Source organism: Cuculus canorus, chromosome 19 (genome assembly GCF_017976375.1).
Source record: "Cuculus canorus isolate bCucCan1 chromosome 19, bCucCan1.pri, whole genome shotgun sequence".
Lineage (NCBI taxonomy): Eukaryota > Metazoa > Chordata > Aves > Cuculiformes > Cuculidae > Cuculus > Cuculus canorus.
In genome coordinates, this window is record NC_071419.1 from 5493654 (window position 1) to 5520876 (window position 27223).

General features: G+C 45.7%; 1 protein-coding gene across 2 annotated transcripts in view; it reads right to left on the reverse strand.

Annotated features, from left to right (window-relative positions):
* ABL1 (ABL proto-oncogene 1, non-receptor tyrosine kinase) overlaps window positions 1-27223 on the reverse strand; it is an 80386-nt gene that overhangs the window by 23533 nt on the left and 29630 nt on the right. The window contains exons 1-2 of one of the 2 annotated variants that reach the window (XM_009569475.2): window positions 9933-10156; window positions 360-533 (exon numbers count right to left, since the gene is read on the reverse strand). In XM_009569475.2, the coding sequence (XP_009567770.2) occupies window positions 360-533; window positions 9933-10017 (259 nt within the window). In that variant the 5' untranslated portion in view covers window positions 10018-10156. Of the gene's footprint in view, window positions 1-359; window positions 534-9932; window positions 10157-27223 lie in introns of those variants that run through there. The other variant, XM_009569473.2, reaches the window with a different exon arrangement.

The following is a 27223-nucleotide window of genomic DNA, read 5'->3' on the forward strand; positions in this document are numbered from 1 at the left end:
TAAGAAACACTGTATCTGTACAGTCATTTTTCATATAGGCACTATGTTTTGGAGAACTATGAAAATGGCAGAAGCCAGGCTCCAAAATCAGCTTAGTTTAATTTCTCAGTTCAAATTCTTGCTCCTAATGGAGACCTTGGTTTTCACAAATAGTTTCTTGCCCAATGCAAAAGCTTCATGCAGTTTTAACCTTTTAAAAGGTTATGACTTTGTGAAACATTTGTATTTGTTTAAGAAGAATTCCCACAGTAAAAAAAATTCCATAGGGTTTAGTGTATAACTCAGCAGCCATCCCACAGCGGCTTTTCCTTCTATGCCTTCTCACACGCTCCCAGTGCTGCTCTGCCCAGCTACCTTACCTTTAGTTATGCTGAGAGTGTTGTCCCCACTCGCCACAAAATCATACAGTGCAACAAAGAGATGGGGATCATTTTCACTAGGACAGGACAGAAGGTTCTCCTTGGAGTTCCAGCGAGCTGCTTCGCTCAGACCCTGGGGCTCAAAGTCCGACACTACCGGCCTCTGAAGGGCTTCTGGAGGAGGAAGAGAGAGAGAGAGAGAGAGAGAGAGAGAGAAAAAGCAGGTTAATTTTTGCTGATAAAAGCGATCCAGTTAACCCACGCACCCCGATTTCCTAATTTGCATTGTTTCTTCTCATGTGTGCTCCTCACGCATCGGAGGACAGATATGGACAGCGCTTCAACGCAGATCTCCCACCACATCGGCAGGGTACCTGCATCCCAGAGCTGTCCCCAAGCCCCCAGCTCCTGCCTCCCACAGCGGGAGAGGGAAAGGTCCTCTCCCTCTTTCCAGCAAATGCTGCTCAAGTAGGCTGTTTACTGCCTGTAAATCCTTTGGTTCATGCCTAACTGCTGGAATAGTTAGATTTGAAAATAAACCCAAGCCCTTTAAAAGGTAAATTCCTTAATTATCCTATAAACAAAATCACCCAAATGTGCATCACGGAGTGCCAAGCAGGTCAAGATTTATAAGACAAGGTATATAATACCAAGACACAAATTTCCCCTGTTCGCAGTATTATTTAACATTTCTCTTCTTATTTCAGTACAAAGCTGTGTCTTTTTTTGTTACTCTCTCTCCGGCTCTTGAAACCAGAGCACAGCAGCAAGTGTGCTTCACACAATGAACTTTCTGTATTTTTAGGAGCCCAGAGACACCTCTAGAAACAGAAATTCCTCAAAACTGAGCTTCACAAATGAGCAAAACCGACTACCAAAGTTTTCCGTACACTGCAGCATTTTAAGTATGTAATATTCAGTATCGGGCATGTCCAAGTACGTTAGAGGATTTCACTGTGGTGGCCCCTGCAAACCCTTCCCTGTGGGCCATGGTTCACGGTTTGCGGCAGTGACGCTCAGGTAGCTATGCCCCCCTCACTCCAGTGTCCCACCGCTGGCTTCTCTGGCAGCCCCCCAAGGTGACTGTGCTGGCACAAATCTAGGAAAATGGTGAAAATCATGTTTTTTGAAGGGTTATTTTCCATCTGGATGAGCTTGTTGAGCAAGGTCACAGCACTGCACACAAACATCAACGTCAGTGTAGCCACAGGGACAGGAAACACGGCACCATTGCACCACAAAATTGCTCTTCCTTGCTCAGCATCAGCCCTCCCTGCTCCCCTCCTTCACTGCTGAACCCCTCTTTCAGCACAGGCAGCAGGGCTTTGGAGAGAGGAATCCCAGGCCAATCAGCTTTTTCATTATTACGCACCGGGAGTGCAGTTGTCTCTTTACACTTGTGACACTCACTAGCAGAGGCTGCCATGTAGATGCGATCACACTAAAATACGCTTTTAACACTATTACGTGTTTGATCTGGAAATCTGGTATCAGCTGCACCAAAACTGGTGAAGAACTGATAGGATCGACATCGGAAAACCTTTGGAAGCCAAGTGTGGACTGGGCGATGCCCAAAATACATTTCCCTATGGGGAAAGGCTTCAAAGACAACCAACCAACCAACCCAGCCCGACCCTACGAACAATAACAAATCTCATTATTTTCTAAGTTTTGGAGGTGACAGTGTCACTATTCACCCACAGACAATCTGGCATCTTCCATGTGTTGGGTCAGATCACCACTGGTGAAGGTTCTCTGGGTGATTATTTATCAACACGAGTACTATTGTCTTCTTTGGAAAAGGCAAGATCACTTATGTGGGCAAGGAACAACCGGCAAGCATACGCGCTGTTTGGCCCATTCTCCCCCCACGTCTACGGGGAGACAGATTTTTATAATGAATCAGAGAAGTCACACAATTCTTCTTTCTAAACAATTCCACAGTTAGAAAAGGTGGTGGGTGTTTTGGGTTGTTCTCTAAAGCACCTTGGCATCCTTGCTTTCCCTTCCTGTTCCCCGCAGAACATACTTTAATAGCCCAGGTTTGCTTCAAGAGGGACAACGAAAAAAGAAACGCAAAATCCACTTTCAGAAAATTAAGCTGTAACCGTTTTACCATGAAAACGCTTTGATTCTGTCAAGCCCATTAAGCTCCCTATCAAACATGTAGTGCCGCAATGACTGGCGATACTCTAAGGAATTACACCATCCGTAAACACCTGGAACAGACAGACAGCAGAGCTGCAAGTAATAGATAGACAACCTCAGCCAGGAGCGACACAGTGGTGCTCTCCCCCAAATATGGTACAAACCAGTGCACGCTGCACAGTGGGATGGGCCATAACCTCCGTCAGGAAGGAAAATGCCTCCCGCATGGGGGGCTGATTCAACAGGAAGGCAGGAAATCCAAGGCAGGCTCCCCTCCAACTCCAGCACGATCACAGCTCAGCAAAGGACGGCTCATGTACGGCCACGGGGATGCGGGAGGAAAGCCAAGCACTCCACAAGAATCCCTCCCTCGTGCCCAGGCCACGGCGATGCTGGACTGACTCACTGCACACACATGCCAAGGTATGTGCTTCGATCCAGACCATGAGACAACACTGTGTCAAACACCGAAAACAACAACAGGCTGCGGCAAGGAAGTCAGGGAAGGCTGGTTTTGCTCGATGACATTCCTACAAACACCGACTCCGTGATAACTGTCTGCAAACCCCAGGACTGGCAAGAGCAAGGGCTGTTAAACAATATATGTGAACTTGCTAAGCTGGAAAACCACACAAGTACACTGGACAGATGGTCTCGGATCCTTTGTACACTCCAAGCCGACCCGCTCAGCCGCTACACCCCAAGGGAGGAGCACGCTGCGTGTGAGCGCTGCCATGCAGGAGAGCACGATGGAAAGTTGCAAGACCCTGCTCTTAGGTTAGGGCCAGTGTTTCCAGAAGGCAGGAACCTCAAATTAAGTTCACCCCAAGTGGGGATGGTGGTGATTGAAAGAAGCTTGAAGGGCAGCAAGCAAGGGAGGAAGAGGCCTCGAGTCAACATTGAGAAGAGCGTAAAGGAGAGAGCAGGGTTGTGGTGACCCGAGTGTAGCAGAAGCTTGATAGACCGTGACAAAACACACTTTTAAAGGTCTGGGCCCCCAGAGGAGGCTGTCAGCAGCCTCGGGACACAAAATCACAATGCGAGAGAAGCAGACAGGACGTGTCCATCTGGGAGACACGTACAGCCGTCTGTCAGCAGCATTTATCTCTCTGAGCTGTTCTCTAGCATGCCCAGACATCATAGTCCTTAAGAGCAGAATTAGACATCGCTGCTCATACATATTGAGGGTCTTTTTCTACACACTACAGCTTCTTTACCTCCTACTGCTGGTTTTAACTACAATTTTACAGCACTGCTGAGCTCTTCAATGGCTGGATTCCTCCTAATAAATCAGCCAGGCTGCTGTACCTACAGGAGGGTATCCTGGCACGGCGGCAGGGCAGGAAGCGAGCGCAATCCAATCTGTTATTTCTGCCCTGTGATTCATTCCATGCATCCACTTTGTCTTCTGCTGCATCCCAGCAAGACTGTAATTTATTACTTTGATCAGACCGTGCTCTGGATGACACCTGCATTCCTGAGAGGAGTCCCGAGGCAATGCTGTAATGCAGTTCTCAACTAACACCAACTAAATTATGACTCTTAATTAAAGCAGAGTAGACTTCAAAATAAGACAACAACAGCTTTTATTTTGAGGCACTGGCCGTAAAAAAAAAAAAAAATCTTCATTTCCCCCTTAAATTAAGTTTTTACCAGGAGGTATTTATTTTGCACTAACTATCTCTGGCTAATTACTGTTTATACGAAGTCATGAATCATTGTCAGGGACGGTGTCAGAAGTTCTCACATAGAAACAATTCTGGTCTAGACCAACACAAGCAAATCTCCTCAGCAATTTAAGGGAAGGGTCAGAGAAGAGACAGAAGCACAGAGTTACACTCACTACTCCACAGCTGACAGCAGGGCTGTTCCGAGAGAAGGAAGAGACCTCCTGTCTCCCTACAAAACAAACATCCTGTGGTCTTAGGAAATGTGCTGGCACTTTTTCCACGAGGTTTCTGGAGTGAGGGAGCACAGAATACATCCAGCAATTGCTCTGGAGGTGTAGCACATGCCATCTAAAGTTTCTCCCTTCCCTACATTCCTCCAAATCTACTTTTCCCCTGGAATAAATTATTATAAACGTCAGAAGAGCTACGCAGACTTAATACTTCCAAATGTTCCCAACCCTGAGCACATATGATGGAGCAGCTGTCTCTCTGTCCCAGTATCTCCTCAGTGCCCCTCACAGATTGCCTGTGCTGGATGGAATATGGATTTTTTAAAAAACAAAAAAAAGCTGTAAACCAGAGCTTTCCAAAAGAAGGAAGGTTTCACGTTTTATTTCAGACTCATCCTTTCAGCAAGATCGCACTCAGCCTCTCCCACCACTGACTCTGTGGCACAGGCCATGTAACCTCCTGCAACAAAGGCTGTTGCTGTCACTTCTGCTTTTGGCTGATACTTGGGAAGTCCACATTCTTACAGGAACTGGGAGGACAAATGATCACTTTATAAATATTGCTTGTTTCTACACATACAGAGACGAAAAGTGCAAAGCCAGACCCAGCCTCTCTCAACCAGACCCACTCACCCTGTGCTGGGCTGCTCTGCCCAGCCATGCCACCCCATTTCCACCCCCACCACGGTCCGTCCTGCCCCACAGGCTGTGCTCCTCCTCCTATGATCACCAGGAACCTCCAGCACTCCAAACACTGCAAACCAAGCCTGCTGAATGTAAACAGAAGAGACCAAGGCCACACATGGCTCCTGCTGCATTGTCTGTGCACAGAGTGTCCTTCACACTCACTGCAGTGTTTGACCTTGTCCAACACTGAGCATCCCTGGTGATGTAGATTCTCCCACTACTCCAAGAGATGGTTTTGTCACATTGTGGCTTTTGGTGTTGGTGTTTTCAGTTTGGTTGTGGGTTGGGTTGGTTTTCTTTGGAAGTTCACTCTTACATTACCCTGCAGGTTCCACTCGAGTTCATTCATCGAGTTTATTCCATTTATAACCCCTTAGCAACGTGGTCAATAGCATTTTTCTGCAGCCAGCTCGTCACAGCCACAGATGTATGCAGTGGAATAGTGGGCATGGCAGAAACGTGGAGTTTATTCCCAAATCTGCTCCTGAGCTGCTGCCTTCCCTTAGGTCAGAACCTCTGGGAGAGGAAGGGGAAAGAGCAACTAGATCCAAGGGAATTTCAACAACACTGAGCATTTCTGAAAGCTTTACCTTTACAGTTCTTGGTTTGGTTTCCTTACTAAGGGAGCAGAAGCAGTGAAGTTTGCTTGTTTCCGAGCTCTGGGGAGAGAAAGCACCCAGCAAGAATCATTGAGATTTACTGCTTTGTTTTCCTGTTTTACTAAGCAGCCCCAGACTGCTCCAGGAAGGACTAAAAGGCCTGTAGATGATCAGTTTTAGATCTGAAGACAGTACCAGCTTTTCCTATGAAATGATAATCCTTTCCTCACCACAGCCCATGGGAAATGGTGGCCAGCACCATCAGCCTTTTAGTAAGGATGGGACAGGCGAGAATCGCTGGAACAAGCACATAACTAGCAAGCCACTACAAAGCCATAAACATCTTTAAAAGCAAGAACTCTACTGAGTGAGTGTAGATGAGAGGCCAAGAGGTGAGGAGCAGAAAATAGACATGGAAGAGACGAAACAAACAGAAGGCTCTTCCCTGGGAGGCAGCAATGCTGGCTTAAGGCACTCGCTCTTCCTAACAGATTGACCAAAGACCTGTCTGCTGATCCCACCGACACTGGGGCAGGATGAGTTGCTGGCACCGCAGGTTTGGGTCTAGCTCAATACGTGCCCAAGTGCACAAAAAGAAACTCTCCAGGAACAGAGCAATGGCTCCGGGCGCTGCTCCTCCACAGGCTCGGCTGCTCTGGCTGTAATAAGATACGGTTAACAAAAAAAAACACAGACAATCTGACAGCTGGCAGGACAGAAATCATTTCAGTCGGAAAACAAAGAACTTCAGTAGTGTCCCCAAAACAGTTTTAAACTTTACAGAGAACGCTGACAGGTTTTAAACAAGGCTTCTGCCTTCCAGTGGCAGAGCAAGCCCAAAAAGGCAGCAAGACTATTCCAGCCCCTATTTGGGACATGGACACACTCTGTTTTGCAGATCGGATTGGCAGCAGTACATGCTGTGCTTCTTCCCTTCTACTCTTTACCCTTTCTTGGTGTGAAGTGGGCGAGGAATTACTCAATTTGGCAAAGGCAGAAAGGAGAAAGCAGATGATAGAAACTCAGATCTCTCACATTTTAAAATAGTATTTACTAGTGGGAATAGAAACAAGGGCAAAAAATGGTCAGCTCAAACATCACCATGAAATCTCAGTAATCGTTAGAACCAGTTTAAACTTATTTTTGATCAAGTCTCAACTTCTCCAGTGAGTAGGCAAGCCTGCCCATACACAGCAAAGCACCCAGCGATGGGATGCAGCACCTACTATCATCGCTCCACACCACCACAAACAGAACAACCCCCATTCCTGCAAACTAACAGAGCAGAAAAGCCTTTCAGAAGAGGAGTACCATGAAAAAAAAAAAACTTTTGATTACTCGGTCAAGAACAATGTACACATACACATGTGCCTGACTCTAATCCAGCCTTATTATCAAAACCAGCCTCAATACCGTATTTTCAAGAACTGTTTATAAATGCAACAAACAGACTTGATTTTGTTGCAGTCCCATGTCATTCATCAAATACTGCCATGTTTTTGTGAACACATGAAAACCAAAAGAAGAAATACAGTTTTAAGCTGGAACAGGGAAGATTTGGATTAGATATTAATTAGATATTAGATATATAATCAGATACTAAGAAGAAATTTTTTACTATGAGGCTGCCCAGAGAAGTCGTGGCTGCCCCATCCCTGGAGGTGTTCAAGGCCAGGTTGGATGGCTTTTGAGCAACCTGATCCAGTGGGAGGTGTGGATGGAATCTGAGGGAGTGGGACTGGATGAGCTTTAAGGTTCTTTCCAACCCAAACCATCCTATGATGATTTATGAATTAATTATTAATTTATGAACTTGAATCTATCCTCCTGCTTGCAACTGGTTTTCCACACAACTAATGGACCTTTCAACCTTTAAGCAGCTATGTTTAAGTTTTCATAGTCTACCACAATAAATAAACTTTCAGCTTTCCCCTCACATCCTCAAGAGCTTCCCATACAACACAGATAACAAGAACAGAGTTGAATCCTCCAATGGTATCACTGTCATCTCCTTAATCATTTTGGAAGCTTCAGTGAGGCTGTGGAGCATACACGGGAATGGACCGGCCATCACGTGCTGCCCACAAGGATCCAGGAGCAAAGGTCCCTTGTTTGTGGCCCTTGACCCAAGCCTGTTCCTTTCTCACGATCTGCCAGTCTGACCTTCATTGGACTACAAGCTCAAGTGACTGCTGTCAAAATAACAAATCCATGTATCAAACTTGTTATCTTTCTAAGGGTAATATGATAATGCAAGCACGTTTTCACTTGTGCTGGTGGAGCACAGGTGTTTGGGGCAAGCTACCACTGCTCTTCTTGAAGGCTCCTCAACAGGGCCTTCAATGTCACAATAACTTTAATAAGAAAGCTGCCTAGGAATACTACCTAGAAAGGAATAACACAAGAACTGCCTTTACTTTTTTAACTGCTTCCCCTTGCCCAATAAGCACAGATCCTCACTTCTCACCCTGCTTTCCTAGGGACCTACAGCTGAGTTGGTGGCTCCTGGGCTGCCCATGTCCTAGCCAACTGCTGTAGCATTAAGGCTGCAGTTCCCATACTTGTTGACCTTCACCACGCTGTCCGGATGCTGGCTTCAGTTTTGCCCCATGCTAAGCTGAGAAAGGAGGCTGAGCAACTTCGATAGAAGCTCATTTAAAAGTTGTTTCAATGCTCATTTCCCATCCTATCACAGGCGACCACAACCTCAGGGAAACAGAAGGTGGGAATACTACAATATTTATTGCGTCAATGATGACGTTCTTAACTCGATGCTGCCTGTATGGCGCAAGTCAAGCTATGCTCTAATCCTATTATGCAACTGCATCGCAAACTGGGGAGAGGAGGAGTGGCTGCAACACACACAAAGAAGAAAACTTGCAACAACAGCCAGGGTAACACCCTCGTAACACCATCCTTCAGCACTGGGGAAGAGAGCCCCAAACCCCTGCCTATTCTCCCAGGGCTGCCTTCAGAAATCCAAGGGGTCAGAAAGGAGAGGCCAGCACATCTCCAGGATTCTCAACCGGCAGCCTGGCCCTGCCTGACCAACATCAGGGAAGGGGACACAGGGGCTTCAGACCTCCAAGATCACAGAAGAGTTCATTCACATAGAAAAGATCTAAATTATTCATCCAAATCCACCAACCATTTGGTTTCTGAAAATTTAAATAAATAAAAAAGTCCTCTGGACACTATTCTTTCATTTCAGACAACAGAAAATCCTTCAGAGCCACTAAACGCATTCGATAAACAACAACATTTGATGCTCAGTTTCTTCATTTCGCAACAAGAAGCCATTTGTAGATGCTAAGATTCCTAACCCATGAATTCCCAAGGGCCATTTCTCCACTGAATATTCGAGAGTTGAGCAACAGTGCCTTGCGATAGGCCCCTGGAAATCAGCTGCTGCCTTCCCAGCCTCCCATTTGATGAGTGAGCGCAGCCTGCTTGGCATGTGGATTATTTTTACTGAAGCAACAGTCAGCAACACAAAAGAAGTTGCAGAAGCCCGTCCCGTCCCAGCGGGATGGCCGCAGCCCTGCAAAGGGGCCAGGGCTCCATTTGGGCACTGCAACACTGCTCCGAAGGTGGGGTGCGAAGCCAGGCTGGGATGGAGAACTTGCTTGAGGTCACGCCACAAAGATCTCAGCCCAAAGACCCCCCGGGTCAGGCACAGTGCCACTGTCGCCCGTGATTTCCATCTGACAATCAGGTCCATGTGTTTAACATCTCAGTGCTTACCAAAAATAACTTTTTAAAAGCAAATAAAAGCAAAAACGCAAGAAAACTGAGTTATCTGCCTGTGGGAAGCAAACTGACACAAGGATAACCAAAAGGAACTCAGAGATCATGTATTAGCGCATGCTGAAAGTATTTTACTGGTGGACTCATCCAAGTGTTCGTCCTGAGCCTGGAGCTCGTTTCGCCATCCTCCTCCCCAGTCCAAAATAAGGGAGATCCTTTCTCAGGCACAAAAACTAAAGCAGAGGCCTGAAGATAGGGCTTTGTTTATGGCTGGGCAGCAGGATCCCTTGACATTTCACAACCATAAATGGTAGAGCAGCGCTGCTTTTGTACCCAGTGCTAAGGAGAGGCACCTGGGGTTGGATGCTGCCCCCCATGAGAACCCCAGCCCAGATGAGGACAGGACCAGCCCTTCCCCAGCCTGGAAGCACGGGATAAACCCCAGGTCTGGGACAGGGGGGTCATATTGTGCCCCACACCCCCAGTACTCACCTTCCAGGTAGCAGCTGGAGGAGGAGGAGAGCCCTTTCTTCGATTTGCAACCCACCAACTTCAAGCAAATCTCCAACATTTTCATTTGTTAGAGTTTGGCTTCGGCTATCCGCTTTCCCTTCCCCCCCTCCAACCTTTCAGCTTCTTCTCGGTCGAATTACGCGGTGAAAGACTAAAAAAAGTCTAAAGACAAAACTGGGGGAGAGCATAAAGCAAAAAGAAAAAAAAATAATATTCCAAAAGTCTAAAAGAAAAAAAAAATGCAAAAACAGTAAAAAAAAAAAAAAAAAAAAACAGGAAAAGTCTAAACAAAAAAAAAAATCCAGGAAAATTCTAAAAAGAAAAAATATCCAGGAAAAGTCTGAAATAAAATATCCAGGAAAAGTCCAAAAGAAAAAAAAATCCAGGAAAAGTCTGAAATAAAATATCCAGGAAAAGTTTAAAACAAAAAAAAAAAATCCAGGAAAAGTCTAAATCAAAAAATCCAGGAAAGCCTAAAGCAGAAAATCCAGGGGAAGTCTGAAATAAAATGTCCGGGGAAAGTCTAAAACAATGAATCCAGAGAAAGTCTAAAAGAAAACATCCAGGAAAAGTCCGAACCAGAAAATCCAAGGAAAGTCTGCAACAAAGGATCCAGGGAGAGTCTAAAAGAGAAAATCCAGGGAAAGTCTGCAACAAAGGATCCAGGGAGAGTCTAAGGCATCCAGCGCTCTGAAACCATCACAAGGGCGAGCCCGGGAGGCGGAAAATCCAGGGGCCCCGCATCTCTGCTGTCGGCGAGTCGATCCCAGCCATCTTCCTTCCCTCCTTCCCAACTCTTTTGGCGGGAGGGAGGCGGGGAGAAGGGGCCGGGAAGGGAGCGGAGCCGCCGTGACATCAGGGAGCAGCAACACCGCCCCCAGGCCGGAGCCGCGGCGGGATGCCGGCGGCAGCGCGGAGCCCTCGGGAGGGCCCACGGGGAGCTCTGCCCGCTCCAACCCTGCTGGGGAGCTGGGGGATCTGCCCAAGGGATGCGCTGGGCATCTCTGGGAATCGCAGAATCACCAGGTTGCAAAAGACCTCGTGGATCATCGAGTCCAACTATTCCATCTGCCACTATACCGTGTCCCTGAGCACCTCGTCTTTTAAACGCCTCCAGGGATGGGGACTCCCCCTCCTCCCTGGGCAGCCTCTGCCAGGGCCCCGTGACTTTTCCTGCGAAATTCTTTTTCCTGATATCCAGTCTGACCTTCCCCTGGCGCAGCTTGAGGCCATTCCCCGTTGTCCTGTCCCCTGTCACTTGGGAGAAGAGCCCAGCTCCCTCCTCTCCACACCCTCCTTTCAGAGAGCAATAAGGTCTCCCCTCAGCCTCCTCTTCTCCAGGCTAAACAACCCCAGTTCCCTCAGCTGCTCCTCGTAAGACTTGTTCTCCAGCCCCTTCACCAGCTTCGTTGCTCCTCTTTGCACACATTCCAGAGCCTCAACATCCTTCTTGGAGCGAGGGGCCCAGAATTGAACACAGGATTCGAGGTGCACATATTCAAGGTGGGGGATCTTCCCAAATGATGCGCTAGGCATGTGTGAGAAGCACAGGGAAAGGGGAAAATGGGATTGTAGACGCTGTTGCTGCCCGCTTTTATGGGTAGGGTCTCTTCTCCCAAGTGATAGGATGAGAGGAAATGGCCAAAAGTTGCACCAGGGGAGGTTTAGATGGGATATCAGGAAGAATTCCTTCATTGGAAGGGTTCTCAGGCATCCTTTCAGTGCCTGAGATTGAAAGACTAAAAGAAGTCTTAAAAGAATGGTAGAATAGTTTGGGTTGGAAGGGACCTCAAAACACATCCAGTTCCAACCCTCTGCCCTGGACACCTCCCACTGGACAAGTTGCTCAAATTCCCATCCAACCTGGCCTGGAACACCTCCAGGGATGGGACAGCCGCAACGTCTCTGGGCAACCTGTGACAGTGCCTCACCACCCTTACAAGAAAACATTTCTTCCTAATATCTCACCTAAATGTGTCCTCTCTCAGCTTAAACAGCAGGGGCATTGGAACTGAATGACCCTTAAGATCCCTTCCAAGTCAAACCAACCTATGATTCTACGACATCTCCATTTAATAAACTTGGAACGAGCAAAAGAACATACACATTTCCTCAATTCAGGCAGTCCAGCAAGGAGACGATGCTACAGATCCAGTCCTGCACCTCTGGCAGCCTGCATAGGCATCAGAAAGACAATGCAATTCTCCTCATGCTCTCCCTTTCTCCCTTCACTTCTGGAGGAGGATTTCTATTTTAAGGAAGAATGAGAGTTTCAATAGAAACCAATACCTATCTACTTGTTTCCTGCCTGCCTAACTTCAGATAAGACCGTGACAGAACGGGTGCAAAACTGCAGCAGGAAAGAAAAAAAGAGGAGTTAAAAGCAGATTTGGAGGAGAAAGGTCACAGAAAGCACAGGAGGAGCTCCATTATCACGTGTTTAGGTTCAGGGTCATGTTTAGAGAACTGGGAGGAAGTAATATTGTAAGAGCAGTTCAGGCCTCTTGCATGCAACTTCATTTCCATGTGAGGAGCATCCCTATCTCGCTTCTCCTTCATCTTCAGCTGCAGGAATGCAGAATCCCCATAGCATTCCCCTGGCAGTACAAAGGCTGCCCCCATGAACACCACCCAGCCGTTACAATTAAGGTTAATACAATGAGCGCCAGCAGAATTAATGCGGATTACATTCCTGATGAACTCCTGGGGTTCTCATTCCAGAAGAAGAATGCCTCATCTGAAATTAAATTAACTCGCTTGGAGAAGAACTTCACTGCAGGAGAAATGCATCCACTCGGGGAGTTAAACACAAAGGGCTATCCTGGGATAACTTCCTCTGTAGATAAACAAATTAATTCCTTTTCTGCTTCCACCCAGACAAGCTTGTGTGGTCCCTCTGCAACAAACTTCATCCTTCAATGTTTCTTCTTTTTGTATCGTGGCAAACACTTAAAATACATTGGAGAAAATACCCTCTGCCTTTCCCGCAGGCCATGAAATGAACTGGCGATACGGAAATAAAAGCCACATTGGTGTTGGCACATAAGCTCTGCTACTCTTAGGGCTGACATCTATTAATTCGTTTCATGTTTGTTTGTCGTATACCCATCTTCAAACAAAGTCAGTCATGAGAAGCGTGCAGCCTTTTGGATTACAGAGTGCCTGATGCAACCTTCATCTCAGGCTCTCTGCTGCAGAATGGCAAACCAATCTGGTTGGGAGCAGATTCGCAAGGTCTCCAGTTCAACCTCCTGCTCAGAGGGTGGCTATCTACCTCCATCAGGTTGTTCCAGGCTTTTTGCAGCTAGCCCTAGGAACAGAGTCTGCTGAACAGCATGAAACACTTTTTATCCTCTTATATCTGTCCAGATTTGCCTTGCTGCAAGTTTGAAGTGTTGCTTCTATTCCATTTGCTGGGCTGCTCTGAAAAGTCTCCAGCCTCCAGCTGTTGGTTTCAGAGCACTGGGACCCCTTCAGCCCTCTGCTCCCAACTGGGTGCAGGCAGCTCCCTCAGCACAGGGGGCACTGCCTGCTCCAGCCCCTGCCAGACTCCCTCCAGTTTGTCATCGCCTGCTGCGGGGGAAGGAGGGAGCTGGATGCCGTTCACCAGATGTGACTTCACAAGTGCCAAAATGAGGGAAATAATCGCTTCATTGGACCTGCTGGCTCTGCTCTTGCTAATGCAATCCAGTATCCATTAGCCTTTATTGTTCACGCTCGTACAAAAGCATAAACCTATTTAGCCAATTGCCTTCGTGTTTGAACCTCTTTTAGCAGACAGCTATTTATTCTTCACTTTCTTAAAGCTACCCAAAATTTGAGGACAGATTTTTCCCAAAGAGAGCACACACACACACACACACACACACACACACACACGCCAGTGGCAGCGAAAGGACTGAGATCCATGAGTGGAAAGTGAGTTTTGGCAGGATCCTACAACATTAGCAGCTGGAGTGAATTTTGTTGCGATACCATTAAAAACAGCTTGAGTGCTCGTCACCCATTTAAAAGCAGAGCTTAATTTTATTTTAAAATCCTCTTCTGAAGCATAGAAAGTTGAAGCCCCAAACTCTGGGCATTGTTTAATAAGCATGTTCAGCTGTTTTGGGATGGGAAAAGTCACTTGAAACAGAAGCAGCACAAACAAGTGGTTAAAGCAAAGGAATGAGAAAGACCAAACTCTTGCTTACAGATAGGAGTTACCTGCGCCTCATCTTGCTCTTTTTCAAATGCAGCATTCCTCACAGGCTGTAAGGACTAACTCAAAGCACTTTGGTGGCTCAGGAGGTAGGAAGCAACAAAATGTAGAATCACATCATTTCTAAGATGCCTTTTTTCTTAGTAAGTGATAAGCTTACACGTGATTTAGGGCATTCACAGCCTTTGGGACTAAAACCAGGTCTATGCCACAGAGCACTGCCACACTACATAGCTCTCTTCTGATGACATCTTTCACATAGTGAAATAACACATTCTAACAACATTACCTGATTAAAAATATGTGTCTATGAAAATGATCAAAGCAGCCTATGTTGAAATCAATGAATGACCACAGCATGTGCAACAGGCACAGCTGGAACCAAGCTGGGCTTTGATCCGACAGCAAACACAGCATTGCCTGTTTTCCTGGGGGCTGGCCCAGCTTTGTCTGACGAATTCCAGTTTTCCTTCGGATTTTCGGATCCTCCACCATTAAACACCTCCATCCTCCCTTAGATACAACACGCCAAACTTTTGGAAAGATACTGGTGTGTATTAGATAGAGAGGACTAGCAGCTTTACAATCCTGGCTACTAAACTCTATCTTCTCAGCATGCGCAGCACAAACCATTGTCTGGTGGGGTCTTGTAAAACTGTTTCCAATGAAAACAGCTTCAGTGGGTCACGCACATGAAGCCATGAGAGCTTCACTATGTTACGTCAAAGAAAGCACGGCAGAATTTGGGTCACAGACTGGCAGAGTTAGAGCTGAGTGCACATCCCACACCCAGCCCAGTAAAAGCCACCTCACAACTGTCTGAGTCCGTCATCTCTTAGTCTCAATAACTGTTCATCTTGTACCTACTCCAGAGGACAAGTGAAAACAAGTCTTCCAGGATACTCCAGCCTTCTCCATGGGTAATGACAGCACTACACAAAAAGGCAATGATGCTCGTCATTTATTTGTAATAGCTGCCACGTAATGGATAGAGTGTGAGAAAAGCCCTTGTTGGTATTTGCAGACAGAATGACTACGCCAGCCCAGTAAAACTTTCCAGGTTTGTTCACGCACCTAAGGAGAGAGCCCAGGCGACCAAGATGCTGAAGGATCTCTGACTACTACTTATCTGGTGATTCCCTAGGGATCAGTAATACCACTGGTATTAGTAATGTACACCCAGACAGTCTGCGCTTGAGTAGTTTCACTGCTGTGCCCGGACACCTTGCTCAGATGAATTTTCTGTGTAGCAGCCACTCTGAATTTCTCTGGCACTGCCCTACTTCAACAACTCCATCTGTGCTGTCATTGTCTGTTTTCTTTCTGCTTTTAGGTAGGCATCTCTGCCCTTCCTTTTCCACTTCATGTACAAATCATTTTTATAGAAACCATTATTCCGCCTTGCCATTTAAGCTCTTCTTAAAATCCAGCTAAGGTGTTTACAGTAACGTGTTAAAATAGCACTTTAAAAACAAAAGCCTCTTCCTACTGTTCTGACCTCTCTACAATAGGCATTATTGTAAATTAAAAAAACAACTCCACACATGAATTTGAACAAAAGCTACTTAACACCTGAGGGCAAAGAGTGTTTTCCTTCCTTCAGAAACCATCCAGTATAGCATGAATGGCCCTGCAAGAGCACAGAGAGGTGTCTGCACATACAATGAAATATTAAGACTTCTGGCACTTGGACTTAGCATGTTCCCCCCTCACAGGAAAAGATTTTACAAGAAAAGCCAGGTTACAAAAAGTCCACTGTACACATCAACACAAACCCAAAATGATTTTGCAATACAGCATGTGCTTTTGTTAGTTTTTCTCCTGCATTTAACAGATGTTTGCTATTTGCAATTGTCATGAGTGAAGGGGGTGGCTGAGAAGAGGTGGGATTTCAGAGATGGGATGCTCAGCTATGTGAAATTCCTTTCAAGCAACAGGACATAATCCTTATTTTTAAGTGACAAGGCAAAGGGTACTACTAAATTCCTGCAGTGGTGGTCTGTCTTCACCACGCTCAGGGGAAAAAAGCAAGATGGGTTGGGAGCTCCACAGGGAATTGCCTGGAGCATTAACAGTTCAAGCCTGCAAGGTTAAATCCAACTGCAAAGAGGCTCTTCACAAATCACTGGGAAAGTTTTGGGCCTCTTCCATTAAATGCTTTTTGAAACATCTGCAGGCAAAGAAAAAGAAAGCAGTATCTTGCACTTCTCAGATCTAAAAAAGTACCTTAAAGTCCTAAAAAAATCCCCGATCACACAAAATCCTACATGCTATAATTACTTAACTTGCATTGTCTGGTTGGTTTATTAAGGTTGCGAAAGCAGGAGCAAGGACTGAGAGTTTCTGTGAGATAGGTAGAGTCATGTCAGTTGAAGGATCCTACTGAGGCTCGGTGTTTTCTGCCAGAGCAGAGCAGAGCAGAGCAGGCTTACGGCCAGCCAGGACACGGTCAGGAGATACATACTTGGAAAGTATCAGAAAATAAATTTTAGAGAAGTTTCTTTGCCAAATACTGACTCAGATCCTGAGAGGGAGCATTTCCGTATTTATTCTAAGTAAAAAGGCACGGAAATGCAGATGGAAAAAGAAAAGTTAAAGCCAGAGGTTAAACAGGGGAGCCCGAAGGTGATGCCTGCCCAGGTTCTGTGGCACTGAGCAGGGTCACGGGTAGAGCTCTGTACAACACGGTTTGGTCCCACCAGTAACGATGGGGTTAACTTCTTGAGAGCTGAAAAATCTGCCAAAGCAGAAGACCAGGCCTAGGAGATCGAATTACACATGAGGAGGGGGTGGAAGGGAGAGGAAGAAAAGAAAACAAGAGTTGCTGAACCACTGGTGCACCAGGTGCAAGCAGGGCTGAGGAGGAGGTTCATCCACACCCAAGCGCCTTCAGCTCCTGGGCTTGGTTCCTGCCCACATCTGGTCATCCACATTTCAGGAAGGTCGACCTGTGCTCAGCACTGTGTCAATGTGAATAAACCCTTTGTGCATCAGCTATTTGAATTAATACTCCTGGAACAGCCAAAACCTTTCTCTCACACTGCTCCCTCCACCCAGCCGGTTGCCTTTCCACTCCCAATGGTGAGCGCGTACCTTGGGACACAGCTCCAGGGATGTGTCCAGCACACGGGCTGTGGCCACAGTTATAGGAATCACTGAAGTACTTGAAAAGCGAGGGAAAAAAAACCCATGCATAGCAGTCACAAACAATAACCCATCAATAAACAAATAATCCGTCAAACCCAGTAACAATTCAGCTCCTTTGCGTTGAGGTTGCGTTGAGGTCCCAGCAGCACCAGTGGTTGCACAGTTATTCGAGGGCAAGCCAGGGCTCCCTGCCCAGCTCTGCACTGCTCCCCTGGTCCTCCTCACCTAAGCTCTTTCAGCCTTGAATTCAGCAAAGACTCCAATAGTTTTCTGAAAGACAGAAAACTTAACGGAACACACAGAGCAACAAGAGACTGGGATAAATACAACTGTGAGGATCGCTTGTCCCTAGGGATCTAATACTAAGTAGAGTTAACACTTCTGAACAGCATCAAACCTTGACAGGATCACAACACACAAAACAGAACAAAAATAAACAAAGACTCTTCCCCCCACAAACCAAACAGCACCTTCCAGTCAGGAATTCAAGACTGCTAATTGATCCACAGGGGACTACATATTTGCTAAGAAAGCAGAAGCCCTTGGTAACCATACAAATATAAAAGCATCTGTAAAAAATAAAAGATGGTATATGAAAACATCTACAATCACTTGATTTCAATTCCAGTGTTATCCACCCTCAGGTTTACAGGGTGCTCCATAAGCACTAATTGCTTATTACTCCCAGTAAAAGAAATTAAAGATATACTCCCAAAAAAGAACAGCTTCCAGTTAATTAGAACTGCCTGCAGCAATGGCTCCCTCCAAACTGTTCAGCATTTTATTTTGTTCTTAGGGCACTATATAAGAAGCTTTAAGCGTCCTGCTGGGACTGTGACGTAAAGGAAAAAGAAATAAGGCATTTCCCTGGGACTGAAGGCAAATGCAAAGCTGAACAGATACACCTCCGTCCTGGTCCAACTGGAGCCAGCCTGCAGGAGGAGGCGGCCGCTTTACTCGCACACTGCTGGGCATAGACGGATGCAGTTCAATTGCAAGACCAAGTACTGAACTTTCACAAGGGTTTAAACCACTGTTTTTCAATTACCAAACAGAAAAACACATCAAAAGAAACATTTTAATTAGATTTTTTTTTTTTTAATCTAGGTAACATTCCCTCTAGTTTGGACCATTAAGGCAAAGGAAAAGTCTGGTGCAAACTCATCAGGGCAAAGTTTCTTAAATTAAACTCTCTCAGGATGAGTTTCCTTGGTATGTGTAGAGTCTAATGTTTGTCATATTTGCATTTACATTTACAAAATGGCAAGAGTTTATGGAATATCTCCATATTTTCTGCCTTTCTAAACAAAAGAGGTAAGACAAGAACGAAGGTGTAAAAAGAAATCAGTGCTAGTGACGCCCAGGAACCCCAAACTCTGCCTCTCCCTGTATTTTGAGAGATCCAAAGTTCCTTTCTATTCATTCCCTCCTTACCCCACCTGACCATCATTAATCAGATACACTGCAGCCTGCGAGCCTTTAGTACAAGTTCTTACTGAACTATCTTGTTCTTGCTTTCTCCAAGAAGAAAAACTCACACAACACAGTAAAAATAAACAACATCCAACACTTTCCAAAGCTGCATTTCTCTCTGAGCACGTTGCAAGCATAGAAAATATTGCCCAGGTAGAATAGAATCATAGAATCATGGAATTGGAAGGAACATAAAGATCATCTAATTCCAACCCCCCACTGCCAAGGGCAGGGACATCCCACTGGATCACGCTGCCCAAGGCCCCATCCAACCTGGCCTTGAACACCTCCAGGGATGGCGCAACCTAAATCTGCCCCTCTCCAGTTTATACCTGTTCCCCCTCATCCTATCACCACAAGCCTTTATGAACAGTACCTCTCCAGCTTTGCTGTAGTCACTTCAGGTACTGGAAGGTCGCTATAAGGTCTCCTCAGAGCCTTCTCTTCTCCAGGCTGAACAACCCCGACTCTCTCAGCCTTTCCTCGTATGGAAGGTGCTCCAGCCCTCCAATCATCCTTGTAGCCTCCTCTGGACCCATTTCAACAGCTCCATATCCAATGGACACTCCTTCATTTGACTTTACCAGGTGGTTTCCGATAAAATAATTGGAGTTTATCTAGATGACACCTGGAATATGGTGCAATGAGCTCAGACTTAACTTCACTTTTACGGGTTATTCAAGACTCTCTGTGCAAGCTTCTCTGCCTGCCCAGCCAAGTTAGATAAGTTCTATCAAGTTATTACAAAGAATAAAGACTAAAGCCTACAAAATAAGTGAACAAACAAAAGCAGCCTAGAACATGTACTGCTAAAAGGAGAAGGAAGGCTCTGGCCTGAACCAACAAGAAGTGGGAAAACCCAGAGCCAAAGCCAACTGGGTTTTGTTAGGCCACGCGCCCTGATTTTCTCCTTTCTCTTCGTTCAGCTCAGTCTTTGCAAGTCTCGCGCCTGGAATGCGGCCAGAGGATTTGCACAGGGTGAAAGAGCTGCTATGTTCCCCTAATCCCTCCCCCCAATGCGCACTGCAGCAGAGGTGCCAGGAGAACCTGTTTTACAATTAATCTCAAAGCAGAGGAAGGGTCGGAGAAAGAAACAGAACAAAAATCTCCAGCAGCTTTGGATTCAAGGACAGGGCTGAAGCCAACGCTTCCCTTCATATTGCATGGGTGATAACAGATACCTGAAGGATTTTAAGGCAAATAAACAATCTTTAAGATTAAGAAAAGGCAAAGAGCAAAAACCCTACAGATTTTGTGATCTCTCATTTTTTCCTTGTACCTGATAAAGGATGCCACAATGCCTTTGGGAGGATTAGCAGCTCATTGCTTTGAAAGAGCTGGTAATAGCTTGGTTCTCTCTTCTTTAAACCATCAACCCCTCAAAATGGGGAGTGGACTTCAAATTGAAAATTATTTGGGGGGGAAGAGAAGGGAACATAAACCATTCAGCTCAGTCATATGGTCTAGGAATCAACACACCACAGGTTTATTATCAACTCTTACTTTAGATTTCTCCTGTAATTGTAGATAAACCAACTACTTATGCCTTCACTTTTTCCAAATGTTATTCATGCCACCTGGCTTCTGCACAGGCAAACTACAGACCTGGTCCCACCCTGTTTTGAGCCACTCAGTACAAGAAGAACATTGAGGTGCTGGAAAGCATCCAGAGGAAGGCAATGAAGCTGGTGAAGAGTCTGGAGCACAGGGGTTCCTGAGAAGGGGATGAGGGACCTGGGACTGTTTAGTCTGGAGAAAAGGAGGCTGAAGGGAGACCTCATTGCTCTCTTCAACTCCCTGAAAGGAGATTGGAGTGAGGTGGGTGTTGGTCTCTTCTCCCAAGTGACATGCGATAGGATGAAAGGAAATGGCCTCAAGTTGCACCAGGGAGAGTTTAGATTGGATATTAGGAGAAATTTCTTTACCAAGAGTGGTGAAGCACTGGAACAGGCTGCCCAGGGAAGCAGTGGAGTCTTCATCTCTAGAGATGTTCAAAAGGCGTGTAGGTGTGGTACTTCAGGACGTGCTTTAGTTGGCACAGTGGTGTTGGGCTGACGGTTGGACTGGATGAGCTTAGAGGTCATTCCAAACTTAATGATTCTATGATTTTATGACAAAATACTCCTGACATTGAACTTGATGCAGGCTTTTCCCAGCTCGCCCAGGGTGTGTTCAATATCAACAGCACATCCTGCACAACCCACAAGGAGCCTGCACATGCAGAAATTCTAATAGACATGAAAAGGAACGAGATCCAAGGATAACACACATTTTTTCCCTCCCTTCACACAGAAACGCTTCATTTGTATCCAAGAGAAAGAGAAGGGTTTTGTGTGGTAGAGCACCAAGAAGCCTATTCCATGGGGGAAAACCAGGGGAAAGCAGATATTTCAGATGACAAGCTGTTCCACTTAAATGTGCTGAGACTCCCTGAGGAGTAACACAGACGGAGTAACAGAAACGTAGTGAGCTCCTCAGCCTGACGACAAAAGTGCTCCAAACCACTTCAGACTCAAAAGCTGTGAGGAGTCAACAAAGTTGCAGTACCTTAACTGGAAAATACAAAGGCTTCCACAAATGCCTGCTAACACTGGTTACTGCCCTTTTCTGAATCCACTCTCTTCAAGCTTCTTATAATATCATAAGAAAAAGCAAACATGAACAGCAATGAGGAACAGCCTATTCTGAAACCACTTCCAGGAACACGGATTGTTTAAACAAAATACATTAAGTGAAACCAGCTGTATTAAGGGTCAAACGCCATCTGAGGCTGAATGTGCAAGAATAACCATTTTACAAATTTTGGGCAATTATCCCTTTGTTGGTTTTGGTTTTAATATGAAAAATCAGTGGCGTGGAGATGTTACCAAGGGGGTAAGCTTGCAGAACCTACGATGCCAAGAAAACATGACTGGTAATCTTGGTGCTCCTCTCACCAGTGTACCCAGAGGTAGGTTTTCTTGATTCCATTCACTGAGCATCCCACTACGGAGCAGCGTGCAGTCCGGTGCAGAGTTAGGCAATCGTCCCTGGCCTGCTCCCCGCAGGAGGGGTCCTCCCTCACGCTGCATCAGTCCCTGGTGCCAGACAGTCAGTTGATCTGAATCACAAGGGATGCTGCTTTCACAAGACTTGCTGGCAAAAGATAGGCGACAGAAGGGGTTCAGGGAAGGAAAAAAAGGCAATTTAAAGTTGCAGAGCAATCAAAGATATGTTTTAACCCATTTCGGTGGGGGAAGCTAGGGCTGGAATTCAGTAGGATTCAAAGATGGTTGTTCGTTGCTCAAGAAAATAAATGTTAAGTTAAATACTCAACACTTATAAGAAGCCTGCAGACAGGCACCTTGTAAGAGACTGACATGTTGTACCGTTTCAAATATCTGTTGATCCTTTGCCATCTCAAAGGATTCGTACAAGTCTCATCCAACTTAACTGAAATCTAACTTTAATCAGAGCAGCATGGAAACCACAGTGCCTCAAAGCAAAAGGAACGGCAGATCTTGGACACTGAGCTCTTCAATTATTTAGTTAAACAATGTAAATCGTGAACTGATATCACTGTACAAACGGGGAAAGTGCCACGGAGGGCAACTTGCCCTCGGAGATCTTGCTCACTGCAGCAAGGGGAGAACAGTTACATCCGAGTACAGTCTTACTCGCTTGCTGGGGATTTGCTAAGGTCCAATTCACTGCAGAAATATTTCCATACGTATCACTAATGAAGTCAGACTGCAAGCAAATATTGCAGCTGCAAAGGCAAAAAAATCATTAATCATTTTTACTGGAAAACAAGCAGAGTGTGATAATGGGAGGGAAAACTACAATTCGTTTATTTTCACCAAAACTCCTGTGAGAAGGCCAATAGATGACCGATTTTTAAATTTTTGTTTTATTAACATGTCCATACTGACATGTAAACACCTGGCAGCTTCTTAAGCAGACAAATATTTAATGGATCCAACATAAATGCAAATGTCAGCTATCAAGAGTCAAATTGCACAGCTATGATGTAATGAAATAGCTTTGCTTTATGGGAATGAAGTCACAGCTTTGAAATATAGCCTTAGGTGCCAAAAAAAAAAAAGGTGGAAATCTTTCACAGAAGTTGCAAAACCGTAATGCAATTACTAGCCTAAGTCTAAAACTTTATGGATATCCAAATTCAACTCTAAAGATATAAATGAGTCATCAATTTGCATAAGCATTGTTGGGGACCATATCACTCTTCAATCAAAATGAACTAATGAAGCTTTCATGGTCTGAATATAAGAGCTGCAGGAACTCCAACGCTGATGTACATGCACGTTGCAGCCACTAGACATCTTTATACTCCTGACTGGGAAAAACTTTTTAGCAGGGCCTGTAGCAACAGGACAAGGGGTGATAGTTATAGACTGAAAGAGGAGAGGCTTAGACTAGGTATTAGGAAGAAATTTTTCATGCTGAGGGTGGTGAGGCACTGGCACAGGTTGCCCGGAGAGGTGGTTGGATGCCCTATCCCTAGAACATTCAAGGCCAGGTTGGATGGGGCTTGAAGCAACCTGATCAAGTTAAAGATGTCCCTGCTCACTGCAGGAGGGTTGGGCTGAATGACCTTCATGGCCTCTTCCAACTCAAACCATTCAATGATTCTCTGATTCTATAATGAAGTGTCAGAGTAGCCTGTACACGTAGAAGAACACATGGGTCAGCATACGACACAATGGAAGCAAACTCAAGGAACCGGCATATTCAGAGTGAATCAGCAAATGCAGGGGAACTGAAGGCCCATCAAGGAATCCCACTGCCTCATTCCAGCGATCCACGGTTGGAAATGAGCTCACCATAAAGAGACAGCAGCAAACCCTGGGAGCTACAAGATTTTTATGTAGCTTTGCTGAGCAGGATAAGGCCAGGCTGGCAGAGGAAGCCCAGAGACCGAGCTGCCCAGCTCAAACAACCCAAACAAACCAGAAGAGCCAGATTTTCTCATTTTTCTTCATTCTTAGCTCTCCAGAAACTGGTTCTTTTAATTTTGGAAGACTCACTCTGGAGGACAATCTCATCTGTCAGGGACAGGTAGCTTTAATGCATCCTGCTCTGCTGTGCTCGGATAAAGAGCAACAAAGTTCAGCACCTGAAGTTGTGCTACAAGTGCTCTGTCCCAGTAGGGGAAAAGCATCCCTGGAGGGGAGATTCATCAGCGGTCTTTGCTGCTGCCTCTCCTGGGAGAAACCGCCTCAGCCAGTTGGTCCTGTAAATGAGGAAAATGGGCTTTTAAATCTGAAGCAAAAATAATGGGGATTCAATATGGATGATATGAAGCACAACCTAATCAATCTAATCGACACCTAATCCCTGAAACGACCTCCTGCGAATCCATGTTTGGTCTGAAGGAAGGAGCTATCCCCTATCCACTTTGTCTAGGATGTGAAGAGAGAGTCTTCACTGTCCGTTTAACAGCAAACCTCCCTGAGGTGGTGGCACAAGCAGCAGTGACCCAGCCAGGAGATGGGCACATGTTTACAAACCACATGGTGCTTCCATAACAGGACCTTGTCTTCCCAGAGCAGATGAAATAGCCCAAGGACTATCCCATCCCAGCTGCACTGCAGCAGGAGCAGAGCTTGTAAGGCTGCAGAAACCATCCCAAATCTGAAGGCGGTTGAAAACGTTGGGGAAAAGGATAAGCAGGGGCCAAACTGAGAGGCTGCTCTCCCCCCTTCCTTCCTGTTCCTTCCAATAAGTTATTCATTAACATACCAAAACACACGTATCAATGAAGAATTCATGGAGATTCCCTGAATACCAAAATACCGAGTATAATGGCAAGCAGAAGGAGCTTAACACCCTCTTCCAGCTCCACACCCTACCCCGGGTGGATTGCTCTTATAAAGCTCCACTTGTATTTACAGCAGCAAAGTCCTTCCTGAACCCCTTCGTCACCGAGGCCTCAATGAATGCAGACCATCTCTAAACAGAGCAGCGTCCACAAATGCTGTATCTTTAAATCCATCCCCATTTCATTTTCCAAGTTTCTCTTTGAGCCATTACAGCTCCCTCAGGACTCCACTGACTCACTGCATTTTCTGGATGACGCAAGCAAGCTATTCTGCACAGCTTCAAAACAGGCTCCAAACATTTCCAGTTAGAAACTGGCCACCAAAGAACCATATGAATCAGGTGTTCTTCCCGAGCGGGCATCACCCTGTGAAGCAGGGAGCAAGCTTCAGTTCCTGTCCTTATTGGAAATATGTTAATTACTGGCACTTCTCGGGAATACTTCTAGGAAAGCTCAAGTTTCCACTATGAAATCCTGTGGAAAATAGTTTGCTCCTGACTGAATACCCCCAAGAGCTGACCCACCACCTCTTCCAACCCATCCAGATCAGCCCCTTCTCTGCGTCTGTTTGTGATCCTGGTTCTGTCACTGAGTATTCACGCAAATCTCTGCTCTCAAGCTGAGCCATTTCAAAGCACCGCACGAATATAAACCCCCTCCCAAGTTCTCCACATTGGTTCCCAGTTCTACCTGCCAGCAAGTCAGGCATGTAAAGAAAGAGAAAAGCTGTTCCAGGAGCAAACGTTTAGGAGACACAAACAGGCCAAACACTTGTGCCATGGAGACCTGAAGCTACCACAAAGAACGATGCTTGCAAAAACAACGGATCAGGGAAAGCATCTTCCATGACTCAAGGCTGAACTCTGTATCTCTTCCTTCTGAATCCCTTCACTCAGCTCTTCGTGCTCCCCCAATCCCTGCAAGTCAGCAAACAGACCTTTTATGTACATTTTTTCGTATGGGAATGATAACAAAAGCAAAACAAACACTGGGCTTCTGACTTATGTTGATAGCAAAGGCAGCTGAAAAAATTTGTTTCTGCTTGTAGCTTTCAGCTTTTATCCACTCTGAAAGATTTCACTGTGACAAGAGAACTGAAAGTGACACAGAAATATAAAACTGAATAATGAAGTAGAGGATAAAAACAGAGAGAAAGATGAACGTGTCTTGTTTTATCATCTACACTCACGTGGATAATACACATTGTAAGGAAAAAGACACCCTTGCTAGAGAGCCTGCTTATTCCCTTCAAGCCAAGTTAGGAAAGATAAATGTCTAAGACAAACCTGTCCATACTTCTCTCTGCAGCGTGCAACACACAGGCAAAACTCCTTTGCTAGCAGAGGGTTCCTGGCTGTTGCCTTGCAGGCAGTCGCAGCATCCCCAGACCTGCACTGGGGCAGGCAAGGGATGCGCAGACAGCACCTAACGCTCCTGTTCTCACACTGCAGAGTAACTGAGCCAGTGGCATTACAGACATCGCAGTATCTATGACCAAGAATATGGAGCAGACAGGTAGCCCGGAGCCACCAGGAGCGCAGCAGGCAGAGGGATTGGAGCACATGAGTGCTAAGGAACACCAGATGGCTTTACACGGTTAGTTACCCGAGAGCAACCAATGCCCTGGCCCCACTCCTACGGCAAAACTGTGACTTGGAGGATATTGGCAAAATTAGGTTTAACCCTTATTTTCAGTCATTCAAAAAAAACCAAAAAAAAAGCACACACAGCTCAGCGTTCTCTGTATAGACACTGCGAGTTTTATATCGAGCCATATGTTAAAAACATATTCTAGAGCGTAAGTATACTTAACTTTATTTAGATTTAGACTTTATAGGTCTTTGCAATATCTTGGAATGACAGAGAACCGAGGATCCTGCCAATTCATGACAAAAGGAGTAGATTTCCTAAACAAATACACTCAGCTTTAAACTGTGAACTGAAAACGGTACACACGGCGTGCTTGTTCGCACAATCAAATTACTGGATATTGGTCACATTTCTACAGCTCACTAAGTTTCTTCTTCTAAATTTTGGAGTCTCTTAGTTCACTCTTAAAGCAACAGAGAAAAGAAACAACGAGCCATAAAGACATAACTCTGATGCAGGATTAAAATATTGGTGTAGGAAATTGGCCAGCTTTGAAACTGCCGGAAAGCCTATTTCTTCCAATCAGGCTGGACTTGCAGCCCGTGAAGCAAGGACACGCTAAGGACAGCGATTAGAAGAGTGTCAGGAATTATGATTCAGAGAGGTGAATCACCACCCAGTGAGTGGGATTTGGGATACACGTACCCAACTGTAGCCCTACGCAAGATTACACAACCCTGGGCAGCAAGCAAAACCATCGAGATCATTTGCTTGGAGACAGAACTTGGATCCCCATTCCCAATCCCCTCTCCACGGCACAGCACAAGGGCTCTACTGCTCTTGCTGGGTTGTTTCCTCTTGCAGCTTGAGGTTTCAGTTGCCCAGAAGCCCACACACCAGCACAGCCCTGCTGCCAAGCATGTGATAAAGCCCTGGCATGGAAGTCATACTCAGTCTCCTCAAGAGCTGTTTGTTATTCAACAGCCGCAAATTGGCCAACTCCAACTTCACAGGGAAGAGAGGCAGAGTGTTTTACTC